At 44.7% G+C, this 15,934-nt stretch overlaps 1 protein-coding gene across 1 annotated transcript in view; it reads right to left on the bottom strand.

The window, feature by feature from the left end:
* Positions 1 to 1,214: 1,214 nt before the first annotated feature.
* The window catches only part of LOC138754152 (probable JmjC domain-containing histone demethylation protein 2C), a 107,362-nt gene continuing 92,642 nt past the window's right edge, over positions 1,215 to 15,934 (bottom strand). Inside the window, exons 14-22 of the mRNA XM_069918016.1 lie at positions 14,044 to 14,325; positions 13,123 to 13,294; positions 11,979 to 12,069; positions 10,157 to 10,287; positions 9,158 to 9,277; positions 6,778 to 6,917; positions 3,853 to 4,020; positions 2,162 to 2,293; positions 1,215 to 1,356 (exon numbers count right to left, since the gene is read on the bottom strand). Of these exons, the coding sequence (XP_069774117.1) occupies positions 1,288 to 1,356; positions 2,162 to 2,293; positions 3,853 to 4,020; positions 6,778 to 6,917; positions 9,158 to 9,277; positions 10,157 to 10,287; positions 11,979 to 12,069; positions 13,123 to 13,294; positions 14,044 to 14,325 (1,305 nt within the window). The 3' untranslated portion in view covers positions 1,215 to 1,287. The remainder of the gene's footprint in view (positions 1,357 to 2,161; positions 2,294 to 3,852; positions 4,021 to 6,777; positions 6,918 to 9,157; positions 9,278 to 10,156; positions 10,288 to 11,978; positions 12,070 to 13,122; positions 13,295 to 14,043; positions 14,326 to 15,934) is intronic.

The raw sequence follows: 15,934 nt of genomic DNA on the forward strand, positions 1-15,934 counted from the left end.
GGATAAGGAATGGTTCCATTTGAAAGATTCTGCCATCAGCTTGAAGGGACGGAGCAGGGTTGATGTCTGAACTTCAACCTGAACAGCTTAGATGTGCTTCTGTCACAGTGCCAGACCTGCTGGATGTTTCGAGCATTTTGCATCTTGTTACAGATTTGCAAATGGGAGGAAACCCAGGCAGCCAGGGGAGAATGTACAAACCCCTTAGACCAGTGGCTCTCAACCTTTTTCATACCACTTTAAGAAATCCCTCCAGGGCCTTGCCGTTTCACTGCAATTCCTGGCCTGGCCTATCCTACCAGAAGTTTCTTTATTTTCATCTCATGGTCCCTGGTTGATCATTCAAAGGTATTTGGAATACTGTAAAATTTAAAGGGCAATATTCCATTAGCTGGTTGGTGAGTGATCATGTTAACTTGTATTGAATCCCTCCAGCATGAATCCAAGTGCTTTTTACCATGTTCTTTCTCTTGGCAGCAGAATCAAAGATATTGACTTGAGTTAGCTCTTTCGGGGTGATAAGATTAGCTGGTTTAAATGAATACATCTCTAATCTATGTATGTGTTTGATAATTGTGTAGTCTTTAGCCTTGTATAGTTTTTATTATTCACAGAGTTGGAAAGTGAGGAAATTCTCCTATCTTCACTGCCAGAGGAACTCAGCTTCCACAGAAGGTAAAGATGTATTACTGTGAGCCCTTCCTCGTGGTGTGAGCAAAAGAACAGAAATGCTTCTTTGAATTAAAATATTTTTTTAAACACCTTTCGGTCTGGACTCCTTTCTCTCTCTCCAGCCTTCATCATTGAAGATGGGCTCAGGCCTGAAACGTCAGTAATATATCTTTACCTCCTATGGACGCTGTGAGACCGGCCGAGTTCCTTCAGCGTTTGTCTGTTTTTAACTACAACCACAGTGTCCGCTGTACCCGAGTTACTGCAAAACTTTGACGGGGCAGATTCTAAGGGAGAAAAATGTCTGGATGTTGCTCAGTTGCACCCTCTGGTGCAAGATGGCTATAATCACTCCCTACTGGCATTGGTGGAAAAGTCAGAGACCACGACATTCACCCCCGAGTCTAAAGGTTTGTGCAAAATTCCCCTCTCCCTCTGCACTTCAGATCATTTTGTACCCAATTAAGCCCACTCACCTGCTTTCTTCTATCTTTTTTGAAAGGTAAGGTAGATAAAGGAAGAATTGACAATGTCCAGATATGTTATATTACAAAACTTCATTCATTTTATTGTCATTTTTTTTTAAATTTCAGTGCATCCCCCAGGCTGCTGTTCTCAGCCCAGTGTTGTAGCTGCCAGCGTCTCCACACAGTCTTTCACAGTGTTATAGAGGATACTCTTCATCTGTGGAGAGAAAAGCAAATGCCTTGGTTCAACCGACAATGAACAGAACCAACGCCCATGTTGTCGATTGGAGAAGGATGTCTCCGAGCTGTCTCACTTTGGTAACATTCACTCATCTCTCCAATGAAGCCTGAGTCAGCAGAGACCCTCCATCAGGAGAACACAAGCCAGTCTCATCGAGGGGGCCAGCAGTGGCGAGGGTAAGGATCTTTAAGTTCCAGAGTGTCAACCTCTCTCTGAGGATCTGTCATGGATGGAGCCTCCATGTCGATGCAATCACGAAGAAGGCTCGCCAGCGGCTATACTTTGTGAGGTGCTTGGGGAGATTTAGTACGTCACCAAAGACTCTTGCAAATTTCTACAGGTATACCGTGGAGAGCATTCTCACTGGTTGCATCACTGATATGGAGGACAGGAAAAAAAACTTGGCCTGGGGCATCACACCATTGAGGATGTGAGGCAGCGTCTTAAGAAAGCAGACTCTATCCTCAAAGACCCAGGCCACTTTGCTACTGTCAGGGAGGTACAGGAACCTGAAAACGAACACTTAAAGGTAAAAAACCAGCTTCTTCCCCTCTCTCATCAGGTTTCTGAATGGATAATGAACCACACCATCTCGGGTTCTCCTTTTTCTTGCACTATCTATTTAAATGTGATTTTATAGCAATATTTCCCCTATGAGGCAACCGCAAAACAACGAATTTTGTGACATTCATGGCAATAGATTTTGTTTCCATACACTGAGAATTTCTGCACAGCCTTCCCCTCTCCTTTCCTGACCTCCGCTCCCATCCCTCTTCCTCACCTGGAGTTTGTGTGCATGTTGCGTCAGAGGCTTGTCCTCCCTTGTGAGTGGCCTTGTTGCGAGCGAGTGTTTGACGTGCTCCGGAGAGACGAACTGCTTTGTTACGGAGATGCAACTGCTGAAGTACTGCACCTGCACAGGAGACGGAGAGACGGTGATGGCAGGTGCAGAGTTTCCGTCGCCAGCAGCAGAACTCTCTGCTCCTTGGTTTTGGGTTTTCTCCACAAAACTTAAATGAACATCAGCCGGAGGAGGTAAGCGACACGATCTACATGCATTTGAAAAGTTAAGGTTGGATAATTTGCAAGGATTAGGGACTAGGTCTCAAGAACTATTTTTTTTGACCAGAAAAATTGACGAGGGCAGGGTGGTAGACATCTTTCCGCTAGATCTTTGACATGGTCCTGTCTGACATCCAGGGCATGATGGTAGGACACAGTAGTAGTGTTTCTCAGATGGGAGGCCTGTGATCTGTTTGTCATCTACATTAACAATATGGAAATTTGTGGATGACTCCAAAAAAGGTTACAATAGAATGTAGAAGAGCTAGGAGAGAGAATTTAATTTGGTGAGATGTTGCACTGCAGCAATAAAATGGCAGGGTCCTGAAGAGTGTTGCAGGGCTGGGCAGCAGTTTGTGCAACAGTATTACAGCACCAGCGAATGGGTTCGAATCTGACGTTGTCTGTGTCTACGTGGGTTTCCTTCCACCCTTAAGGATTTCCACAGAGGTGGCTACATGAAGGTTAAAGGCCTTTGCAACATCTGCCGTCATTGGTCAGGACTCTGAGTGCTGGAACAGGGATCTTGCATTAGAACTGTAGATGATGTCGGTGAGGCCGCACGTGGGGTATTAAATTTAAATAAAAATAGAGCCAGTGCTGCCCAATTTATATCCCATTAGTCTACATCCCAGTAAGTTTTTGAAGGGTCGGAGGAAACTGGAGCCCCAGGAGAGAAAGTACAATTTCCTTACAGACAGCACAGGATTCGAACACCGGTCTGGTCCCGATTGCTAACGCCAATTGTTCTGGTCACCCAGCTCTAGGACAGGTATCATTAAGCTGGAGAATCTCGGAAGGATTCACAAGAATGTTAATAGGATAGGCAGGCTTGAATTTGAAGAAGTGTAAAGGCTGGGATTTTTCCACCCTGGAGTGTAGGAGCCTGAGGGATCACCTTCAAGGATTTAAAAAAAAACCATGAGGGCAAAGATAGATGAGAAGAATAGTCACAAGCTTTTTTTTTGCCAGGGTAGGGGAAACTAAAACTCAAGGACTTAAGCAGATGGTAAATCTGTGGCCACAGGGCGTTGTTGAGGCCAGGTCATTGGGCGTATTTAAGACAGATTGATAGGTTGTTGATCAGCCAGAGCGTCAAGTGTTATGGCGAGAAGGCTGGGCAGTGGGGCTAAATGGGAAAATGGATGGCCTGAGAGTCTAAGGGATTTAAAATGGAGCAAAGGGTCACCTTTTCTTCACATGGAGAGTGGTGGGGAAATGGAATGAGCTGCCAGAGGCAAAAACAATTGTAATATTAAGAGACATACAGAGATAAGGAAGGTTGAGATGAATATGGAGTGAATGCTTGCGTAGACAAGGTTGAACCAAACTATCAATTTCTGTGCTGTAAAACTTTGAATGAAACAACACGTACAAATGAATCGAATCATGATCTATTATTGTTTTTACCTGATAGGTGGTTGCGGTGGGAATAAGGACTGCATCGCCCCTGAACTGCAACACAGCCCTGCCTCGAATTCCACTCTCCTCCAGAAGTCTTGCCCTCAGGTTCTGATCCAGGTACCCGCTCTGAACGAGGACTTGATCCTGGCCTTCTAGATCTCTTTCCTTCTCCACCTGGCAACAACACAGGCCTTCTGTTTACTTATTCCAACAGGATTCCGAACATGTTGATTCCTCGACGGACCATCCACCCAGACTTCTCAAGGAACAGTTAATGAGGCAACCTAGCAATGCCCCTCTGGTCAATGATCTGTACATTCACTGGGCTGGAGAGCGTTTGTCCTCTACTCCCAGAAATTGACCAGAATGTGCATGGTTCTAGAGCAGTGGTTCTCAACCTTTTTCTTTCCACTTACATACAACTTTAAAGTATTCCCTAGGCCATAGTGCTCTGTGATTAGTAAGGGATTGCTTAAGGTGATATGTGGGTGGAAAGAAAACGTTTGAAAACCACTGTTTTAACCGTCCCTAATTGACTCATTATGTGCACGGTTTCATAACTCCAAAGGAAATGGGCCAATGACAATTTTTCTCAAGCAAAATATTTCAGTAACAATTGGAACTAGAGCAATGAATTTTCAACCTTCCCTTCCCACTCGCATCTCATCTTAAGAAATCCCTAACTAATCACTGAGGACCGATGGCATTGGGTTTACTTAAAGTGGAAGTGGAAAGAAAAAGGTTGAGAACCACTAGTCTAGAACTTTGAGAGCATTAATCTTCACAATTTTACGTGTGACAAAGAAAAGCGTGTGGCTTTGATTCCCCACAGACCTGTAATGTTCACAACTTTGTGGTAACCTAGAGACCCCTTTTGTTTGAAGTGGTTACAAACTGGCAAATTGGAATTGTTGGTTTACAGATGGCATTTCTCAGTAGGTTAGTTAGGGTGAATAACACAAATAGGTGACGGGAAGGTTAAGTTTATTGCTGGTCATGTATATAGAATAGTTCAGGCCCTTCAGCTGTTGCACTGTCCTATGTAAACCTATTCCACAACAATCTACCCCTTCCTTCCCTCACACCCATACCTCTCTATTTTTCATGTGTCTTTTAAATGTCTCCACCACCCTCAGCAATACCTTCAATGTACCCATTAATTGATGTTGACGTCTTCCCTAAACGTTCCTTCATTACCTTAAACAGATGTCTATTGTCACCCCAGGAAAAAGGAGCTGGCTGTCACCTTGTTCAAGCCTCTCATAATCTTATATACCTCCATTAAGGCACCCTTCATCCTTTGTCACTCCAAAGAGAAAAGCCTAATCTATCAACCTTGCTCCACAAGATGGGTTCTCCAATGCTGGCAACATCCTGGTAAATCTTTTCTGCTACCTTTATAAAGCTTCTACATTCTTCCTGTAATGAGGCAACCGGAACTGAACACAATCCTCCAGAATTTTACAGAGCTGTAACACTACCTCATGGCTCGAACTCAATGCCCCAACTAATGAAGGCCAGCACACCATATGCCAATCTTGAGAGATCTATGGATTTGGACCCCAAAGTCTCTTTTCTTCCACACTGTTAAGAATCCTGTCAAAAAACATGTACTTTCACCTTCCACATGCATCATTTCATACCTACTGTTTCTTTGCTCAACTCAACATCCTGCTGTAGCCTATAACAACCTTCTGCACTAGCCACACCTCCAATGTACCTCTGCTAACTTATTGGTGGCCCACCCCTCTGTCCAAATCATTTATAAAGAGTCAAAGACAGGGGTCCCAGAACAGATCCCTAAAAAAATGCCACTAGTTATTGAACTCGAGGCAGGATACTACCCCTCTGCCTTCTGCAGGCAAGCCAATTCTGAATCCACACAGCCAAGGATCCGAGACTTTCTGAATGAGCCTACTTGGGGGGGGAGGGGGAGGGGGCGAAGAAATGGAGTCAAAAACCTTACTATAATCCAAATACCTACCTTCATCAATTTCCTTTGTCACCTCCTCAAAACACACAATTAGGCTCTAAAATCACAGGCTTTCATTAATACCGAATGATCTTGGACATCGCCAAAATATTTAGCTTTAGTTCCCCCTCCCCAAGTGCGATTCTGTTCTACTCATCACATCTGAAATATTATTGAATTAATCCACTTAACCACTATAATTGTGTTGGATCACCTCAAATGTAATTCATACAGCATAAAGGAGAAGTGAGTTGAAGTATTGTTTGTTCAGTCCAGAAGGGAAGGGTGGGGGAGGGAGTGCAATTAACTGCATGAGAACGTTGGGGTTTCCATTTCTTGGAGCTGTGGATTTTCCCCTCACAAGCAGAGAGTTCCTACAATCAGGAATTGTAAATTGGTCAGTCTTTGGATCATTGAAAGTTGGCTGTAAATATAGACAGGCTTCATCTCCTAGTAGGAGCTGTAACATTATGGTAATCTCTCAACCTCAAGTAAAGGGAGGCACGGTTAGCATACGCTGTTACCGGGATTCAAATCCCGCGCTGTCTGTAAGGAGTTTGTACGTTCTCACCGTGTCTGAGTGGGTTTCCTTCAAAAAATATAGGGGTTTGTAGGCTAATTTGGCATGGGCTTGTGGGCCAGAAAGTGGCCATGCTGTATTCTAAATGAAACTTAAATAGTGTTTCAACACAAGATTCTGTTTTGGAGTTTTAGTTAATGACAAAATTCTGCTCCCAAGCTCTGTGAAATACAGAGGGCCTGGGGTGAACACAGAAAGCAGTAGACAGCAGCACTCCTGGGGCAGCCAAGCTTAATCCCAGCTGAGACAAAGGTATTCTGGCTAAACATTTGTGTCTTCAAGTTTGCCCACCATGAATGCCCAATCAAGGAGCAAGATTTGAGAATCAACTTTGGTTGTGTCGGAACTTTTTGCCTCAAAGAGAAGTAAATAACCCTACCTTCTGTAAAAACTCCTTTATCCTCTCAGTGTCCTGGCTGGTATAGATGTGCCAGAGAGCTCCAGGCCTCTCGTTCGGGTCCCTTAGTCTTCTCGTGATGATGTCATCCACAGCATCTCCCTCAAAGCTGCCAAGAACTGCTGTTTAAAACAGCCATTATCAATGGTAGGACACACAAGGGTGCCTTTTGAAATCATTCTTGATCAACGACCTGCTTCCCCAGCACAGCATCGATTCCAAACATGCAGTTTTCAAAATCCAGTCACAGAGAAACACAACCAGCGGTTGGGTCACAGTAAAGTCCCCATTATCCAGATTTCAGTCAACTAGAAGCTCAATCAACCGCCGAAAAAAGGAAATAAAAATGTTGAGAGAAATACGACTGGGTGGGGAGCACTGAGACTTTGTTGGACACTCGTAGGTTTGCCCCTCAATGTGCATTTGTGTGGAGGCAGGTTGGGTCATTAGCGCGAGAAAAGTGTGTTGAGGGCCTGACCGGGTCCCTGGTGTGGAGGTAAGTCGGGCAGTCTGTGCGAGGAAGATGGTAGAGTGCACCAGGACACAGGGATGAAGCGCCTTCCAGCTTTCCGCTGCAGCAAATCTCCCTGCCCAGTAAGAGTCTTTATTTTTATTAGTAAGGCTTTATCTGTAAACTTGGGGGAGGGGGCAGGTTAATTATAATGGCAGCATAGTTAGCGCAACACTGTTGCAGCCCAAGCGATCAAGATTCGAATTTAAATTTTGTAAGTTATGGAAATTACTTTACATTTTGCACTCTTGTCTTTTAAAGTTAGTTGGCAATTGGAACATTTGCATATCTGGAATCCGTGATCACTGTAGGTGCCGGATAATGGGGATTTTACACAACAAACCTTTATGCTAAATGCATCGCAAGCAACATCTTTCACTGAAGTGAAGGCTTGGGATTTGTATTCTGGCACAGCTTTTCCTTTTCTACTGATACTGTGAGGTCACAGGTTCCAGCTCTGACACCAAAATACTTCCCATAATTTGGAACCCAATCAATTTCCCACCTGCCTCACATTTATTTGGCATCAGCTTTTGATAATGCGTATGAATATAACCTTGCCCTTGTAGAACTGAATGTTCCCTGGATTCTGCAGAGGATTTGCTCGCTTCTCTCCATTGCACTTGCCTGATCACCTGTATCTGGGAGAAACCCTTTAATCATGGATTTAAAAAAATCCCACCACTGGCAACCCCAAAGCATATGAAAGGCAACGGCCCCACTATCAGAGGCCGGGATGGACCCATGTTCAATCCAGGCCTCAGCTGGTGTGGAGTCAGTCGCTGACGTAGAATCCTGTATAAACTCAGACACGCTGGATGGGTTTTGGGTAACAGAGAGAAACAGCTCGGAGAGTGTAATCTTTAAAAATCCTAACAAGTCTTTGCACTTGACTGAAACTTTTAAAATTTAGACATGCAACATGGTAACAGGCTCTTTTGGCCCACGAGTCCAATTGGAGGGTGGGATTCGAACACCAGTCCTGATTGCTGGCACTGTAACAGCGTTGTGCTAATCGTACCACTGAAGGTGTTGCATAAATGCAAACACATTGCTGCAGGAACAATGCGAATCCTGTTCCAAGGTGAATGCAGGTAGGTCGGCCAGCATCAGTGGGGAGAGAGAGCAGGTCAACACCTCAGGACAGGAATTCTTCAGCAGAACGAAAAGGTGAGAAGGAAGCGGGGAGACGACACGGATCTGTGATAAGCTGCAGACTAACATTGTCCAAGTTGGAACAGGGAGTAGAAGGGAGAAAAGTAGCATTGCCTGAAGCCACACTGTCCCCACCATAGAGTTGTGTGAGGGGACAATGCAGAGAGGGCCTTGCTCTCTTATGAATCCCTGCTCTCCCAGGCCTGAGACTTAATTTCAGCCAACACCTCTCTCCACAAACGTCATGACAACTTTGTTTATTTATTTCCTCTAGTCTGCCTCTAACCAGATTTTGTTACTTTGACTTCAGTCCACAGCCCATCACAGACTCTCTCCACTGTTCCCCTTTTACCTGTTTATTTTTCCTTTATTCTGTCGCCAAACAGCAGATTTTAAAGTATTGTTACCTTGACAATTTCAGTCCGAAACCCATCAGAGACTCTCTCCACCGGTTTCAGAGTTTTTTTTACATATATACCAATTCTGATGACTAGGTCCTCGCCATGAAACATTGACTCTGTTTACCTCCCACGGATGTTGCTCGACCTGCAGTTCTTTTTTTTGTTCCAACTCTGTGGTCCGAGTTATTTTGATGGTCTTCACTGGCCCTGGTGATCTCCCCACAGGGTAAACCAGCCCAGCATGGGTCACAAGGTGAGGGAAACAGAGTGAGTTGAGTGCAAGTTTTGAACGAACCTTTCTCTAGTGTGTCCTTCTCTTCCTTCGGAGGCTCCACATGGACCAAGATGTGCATTGTGTCAGTGAGTTCCAGGTGGAGACTGGTGCTTCCTTTATCTCCATCATCCAAGCTCAAGCCTGCAAAGCCAACACATTTTCTTGTCAAAAAACAATTAGGGGTCTCCGTTGCCCCCCCCTCCCCTTACCCCTATCGATGTGATCTATCGGGATTGTTGTCTGAAGAGAGCGTGCAAAATCATTGAGGTCCCCTTCCTCCTCACACACATCTTTCAGCTGCTCCCGTTGGGGAAGAGACCTAGGAGGATCAGAGTCAGTAGGACCAAGCTGAGGAACAGTTTCTTCCCACAGGAACTGAATAGAGTAGATGTGGCATGGTTGTTTCCCCATGGTAGGGGACTCTAGAACAAGAGGGCACAACTTCAGGATTAAACAGAGATGCAGAAAAATTTCTTTTAGCCAGAGGGTCATGAGTCCATGGAATCTATTGCCACAAGTACCTGTGGAAGCAAGGTTGTTGGGTGTATTTAAGGCAGAGATTGACAGGTATTTGATTAGTCAGCACAGGGTTATGGGGAGAAAGCCAGGGAGTAGGTGCTGGACTCAAACTCCTGTCACTGGTGCTAACTATCACCCCTTGCAGGGACGGAATTAATCCATGCTTGGACGAGGCAAGGACTAATCAATGTCAGTCAGAATGGGTTTGTTGAGGTTTGACCCTGCTGAGTATTTCCTGCGTTTTCTATTTCCAGCAGCCACTTTAAAAAAAAATTAATTGAGGGTCAAATCTGAGTGTGTGCAGAGGAATCTATCCATGCTCGTCAGTCTCCAAGATAGGTGTATCCTCCCTGAAATACAAAGACCTCCTGATGCCAATCAGGGGAGCTATGATTCTCAGAACACAACCAAGAAAAAAAAGTCCCTGCTGCAAGGATGATGATTGGTGCATGGGGGAACTAATGAAAGGCTGGCTCATTACGATCACGGACCACTGCTTACCATACACACTGCACACCCTCAGCTCCAGTTGCGACTTGGCGGTCTCCTCAGCGAATCGGGAAACAAGGTTCAGTTTACCATCATTCCTGGTGTATTCTGGAAATGGCAACTTCCTAAGTAGCTCTTCAAACCTGCAAACAGGAAGAGGGTCACCTAAAATACATTCAATGGTAGTAAGGATGGTTGGGGGGATGGTGGGGTAGAAGAGAGGTGCTTTCACTGTTCTTGGCTTCACTCCACAGGTCTAGACCATAAAACATAGGAACAGAAATACTGTACAGTACTTCCCCCCACTTGTCCATGAGGGATGTTCCAAGACCTGAACCCTATATACACTATGCTTTTTCCTATACATACAGTACACATGATAAAATTTAATTTATAAATTAGGTACAGTAAGAGATCAACAACAATAACTAATAATAAAATAGAACATTATGATAACATACTCTATTACATTCCATAAATGTGTAAGGGTTACTTGAACACAAGCACTGCAATACTGTGACAGTCGATCTGATAACAGAGATAGCTACTAAGTGACTAATGGGTGGGTAGGATATACAGCGTGGGTACGCTGGACAAAGGGATGATTCACGTCCCGGCGCGAGATTTCATCACATCACTCAGGACTGTATGCTATTTAAAACTTATGAATAGTTTATTCCTGCAATTTTCCATTGAATATTTTCGGACCGCGGGTAACTGAAACCGTAGATAAGGGGTGGAACTGACGTACAAGATGACCCTGAATTTTCCACCTGAAATGTAGGTTTTGAGCTATACTCACCGTATCAGATGACCCAAAGTCTGGCACTTACCGCTAACAAGTGGAATGATGCTGCTGGGCACATTTAATGTACAAATTCACACTATTTTGAAAGCAAATTACCCAGTAAAGGTTTACATTTTATTAGATCATTTTAAAGTAATCTGCCGTCGGCTCCTTTAAGAGGCAGTTTAAAGCGGATGTACCCCGCGGGAAGTGCTGAGACTTCGCTCATAAGGTTCAGATTTAAAACTTGGCGTACAGGATTGACCTCTGGCTTTGGGGTGACATTTTTAACAATCTAGGACCGGCATATGTAAGCTGATCCATTTTGTAAAGCTGACCCACTCAGCCCCACTGTCCGGCCTTCTCCCCATAGCCTTTGATTGATGCTCTGGCTAATGGAATGGGCCGATCTAGGATGCTCCTATAGTTGTGAAGAGCCAAAGGCCTTCTTTTGCGCTTTAACCATTCTGTAAGTGCACAAAGAGGAGATGGGGGCGAGTTGTTATCCTGTCAGTCGATGTTTGTTTCAGGTCCAAGTCCTGAACGGAAACGTGGACTGACCGTTTCTCTCCAGGGTTGCTGCCCGACCCGCTGAGCCCTTCCAGGTTCTCTTTGTGCACCCGAGATTGCAGCATCTGCAATCCAGTAGTGGAGATGCAGAAAAGTCCTGGCCCTGTACAAAGTGGTCTTTGAACACTTAACAGATGTCAAGTCGAAGGAAAGGCTGTCATGGGTTCAGAACTGGTAAATGATGAGTCGGGACCATTCCTACTCGCCTCGAAATACCAACTGCTCTATTCCTTGTTACGTTCATGTTTAGATAATCTTCTCACTATCTAATCCCTGTAATGCATCCTTATCTAGATTATTATTGAATGCATCCGTCCTATTCATTTTAGCTATCCATGATAGTGAGTTGTACAGATAAAGCACTCCAAGTAAAAGGACTCCTTTTCTTATCTGTGGTTTCCACTTCCTTGTTAACACACCCATTACAGATTATATACCTGCCTCCCATCAGAAGTCAGTAAAACTGCTGTCACTTACTGAGAAGGCATTTGCTCGCTGAACTCCTTCTCTGAAGCACAGTAATCTAACCGCAAGATCTTTGAGCTTCTACCCTTCAGTCTGTGGCAGTCTGCAGGAGAAACAGAGAGTCTTTATAAGTCCATGTGTCTAACACTCAGACAAGCTGAGATCCACTTTATTGGAGCAGTAACAACCAGTCCATGGACTCTCAAGTGAATTAACAGAACCAGGGTATCCGTCAAATGATAGGGATCAGATTCAGCAGCTGTTAGCGTAGCAGACCAGCCAACATCTGCAGACTCAAAGACACCAATAAAACAGTTAAGAAGGCCAATGGGATGCTGAGGTTCATTAGTTGGGGGATGGGGATTGAGCTCAGGAGTTCATGTTGCAACTCTACAAATCTCGGGTGAGACCATACTTAAGCGTATTGTCTTCAGTTCTGGTCACCTCATTACAGGAGGGATGTGGAAACTATGGAGAGGCTGCAGATATTTACCAGGATGGTGCCTGGATTGGAATACAAGGTCAGGAGAGCTAAGGCTTCAGGGCTTTTCGCTTTGGAACGAAGGAAAATAAGAGGTGACTTAATAGAGGTCTACAAGATTCGGAGCAGCATAGATAAGGGAGATAGCCAGTGCCTTTTTCCCAGGGCGGGAGTAGGAAACTCCAGAGGATGTCTGTATAAAATGAAGGGGGGAAAGTTTAGGGGAGGCGTCAGGGGTAAGATTTTTGGTCAAGAGAGTTGTGGGGGCCTGGAATTCGGTTCTGGAGGCTTAATCATTAGGGGCATTTAAAGAGGTTCTTCGACAATCACATGGATGGAATAAAAATAGAGGATTATGGGGTAGGAAGGGTTGTATTATTTTTGGTAGAATATATGATTCGGCACAATATCGAGGGCCGAAGGGCCTGCACTGTGCTGTAGTGTTCTATGTTCAAGCAGGTGGTTTTTTTTGTCAGTATATTATTTTCTGATTTAATTTTTACAATTTCAGCATCTGCTGCATTTACCTTTTGCTTTAAGATGTAATTGAAACTCAGGAGTGAGCTCGGGTTTATGAACAGAATAATGGATTCAGTGCCTCTACATTAACCTAAGATTAGGCTTGTTCACTCTCTGATTTGGAGCGGCACTTGATGACAACACCGAGGTACTCACTGGAGTTGGTCTTGAATCCTTCCCAGAACTCTTTGCTCCTTGCTCTGGTCAGGACGGAGTGGTCCCTGCAGTTGACCAAGCTCACACTCTGCTCTCCCAGGTCTTGCCTCAAACACTCAGGTCCCCAGGAATTAGTGTCTGTTGCTGTCAGGACCCCAGACACCAGCACCGGCTTCAGATCACAATGAAACAAATCAGTAAATGTGCAAAACAAGACATGCATCAACTTTTACAGAACAGAAGATGCTCCAATCTTCATCCAACCCACACTGTGGCTGCACCAAGAGTGTTTGACCTATCCGTTGTGTGCCAACTCTGCCTGAGAGATTTGATTGGACACCATAGAGATAGTAAACAATGAGAAATAAGGAACTCAGCAGATTAGGCAGCATCCATGGGTAGAAATTGGGACCCTTTACCGAGACAGAAATGGAGGGGGTGGGGGTGGTGGAGGAGATGATTCTGGGAAGAGGCTAAACAATAGGATATTGGACTGAAGGTGGAATAAGTGGAGACATGAGTAGAGGGAGAGGTTAGAGAGACAAGTAAAGAGATGGAGACAGCAATTTGAAAATAAAAGTATGTTCATCCCAAGAGGTCTTGTTCTTAAATTTAAAATTAAATTTAGACACGCAGTACGGTAACAGGCCCTCCTGGCGTACGAGCCCATCCATCCAATTACACCCAGTTAACCTACAACCCCTGTACATTTTTTGAAGGGTGGGAGGAAACCCACGTGGAGATGGGGAGGATGTACAAACTCCTTACAGCCAACATGGGATTCAAACTCGGGTTGCCGATGCTGTAACATCATTGCATTGACCCTAACCATGCACCTGTCACAGAGAGTTTAATAGGACAACACAAAGAGAGAACTGGTATCCTCGCAGAAATTCCATAAATAGGTTTAATTTTTCTCACCAGTCCTTTCATCCAGTATTCCTGGAAGAATTTCCAGTTATTCTTGTCCGTGGGATCCTGAATCCAAGGCAAATTTCCTTTGGCAAGCCACAGGTAATGGAAAGTGGAATTTGGTTCTTGGTCTTGCATGGCGACTGGGTCATATTCCTTATCATGACACATTTTCCCCGGCTGACCTTCCGCGCCCTGCCTCGCTGCTTTGGTGATCGGAATTTTCTTCTCTACCACTGATGCAATGATGTCATCCAGAATGCTCGGCATGGTCCGTGATGTCACGTTGCACTGTCATGCCAAAGAGAGCAACAACAGCTTAGAGCATTATGTATTGAATGGTGGTGCTTTTTGATCGAGGCAGAGGTGTGGCCTGCCTTAACCATGGGTCAACAGGATTTTTAAAGAGTAAAAATTGGTAGCAATAATACAAAAGTTCAACAAACAATGAGTGCCTGCATCTCACGTGAAGAGTTTTGGATCACAAAGCTCCAGAACACTTTGGAACAGCAGGTAATCTTGAGATTAATAGGCAGCCAGAAGGCTCCCAATACACCAAGGAGTGAAGATCCCGATAGTCAAAATACCAAAATGCTGGAGGAACTCAGCCGGTCTCACAACGTCAATAGGAGGTAATGATACATTGCCAATATTTCGGGCCTGAGCCCTTCTTCAAGTAAAATATCAGCGAGACCAGCCGAGTTCCTCCAGCATTTACTGTGCTTCCCTAAACACCAATGCAATCAAAGATCAATTTGTCCCTCCTGGCGAAATTGCTTGCAAGGGAGCAACTCAAGGCATGACAGTGAGGAGAAAAAAAAACCTCTTTCCAGGTATACACAAGAAATTTGCTGCAATAAAGATGTCCCAAAGCATTTCATTCAAGTCTTACATAAATAGAAATGATGCCACGTTTTGGGACAAATGACCAATGGTTTACTCCAATACGTTGGACTATTTTAAAAGCAGACAAAATCTGTCAAAATGTTGAGAGGCTTTGGGAGGAGATTCCAGGACACAAGGCCTAGCTGCTCCTCAGTAAATGCATTTTTCGTAAAGGGCGACACTTGCAAGTTCCAAATAATTTATGCACATTTATGCAGAATATTATCAGAGATGAACATACAACTTCCATTCAAATTCCTCCATAGAACAGGTTGATTTGCTTCAGCTGTCACTCACCATCACATTTCTGTACCATAGGACCTGCCAACCTCCAACTCCTCATAAACTTGCAAGTGAAGTAACACTTCTCTTGTGTATCCGTGAGAGTGATCTACTGCCTCCGGTGCTCTCTTTGTGGCCTTTTCTACATCGGAGAGACCGGGAGATCGCTTCGCTAAGCACCTTCACTCTCTCCGCATCAGTGACAGGGATCTGGCCAATCACTTCAATTCCGCGCCCCGCTCCAGCATTCACATGGCCTTATGTACTATCCCTCAAAGAGCGATGGTAAATTGTAGGAACACTTGATTTTTCATCCGGGTACTCTCCAGTCCGATGGCATGAACTTCGACTTCTCCGGTTTCTACTAACCTGCTCCCCATTCTCCCTTCCTTCCCTTTCCCTGCCTTCTTTCCTCTAATCTCCACCCCCTTCCCTCTCCATTCACAGAGCCATCCCCCCCCCCACCCCCGTTTGCTGGTGTGCCCTCCCTCCCTTATCCACCTCCTGTCAGTGGAACCATGCCTCTGCCCCTTTCCCCATTAGTTTGTTCAGGTGCCTGCCTACACTTTTCCATACCTTGAAGGGCTCAAAACCCAAAATTTTGGTTCTGTATCTTTATCGTTGCTCTATAAAATACACCATTTGGCCTACTGAGTTTCTCCATCCAAGAGGAGAGGACTGGCTGTCTAATGTTTCACTTGGAATAAGAGAAACAAAAAGGAACTCTGTGGTG

The sequence above is a fragment of the Narcine bancroftii genome, chromosome 2 (genome assembly GCF_036971445.1).
Source record: "Narcine bancroftii isolate sNarBan1 chromosome 2, sNarBan1.hap1, whole genome shotgun sequence".
NCBI classification, from domain to species: Eukaryota; Metazoa; Chordata; class Chondrichthyes; order Torpediniformes; family Narcinidae; genus Narcine; species Narcine bancroftii.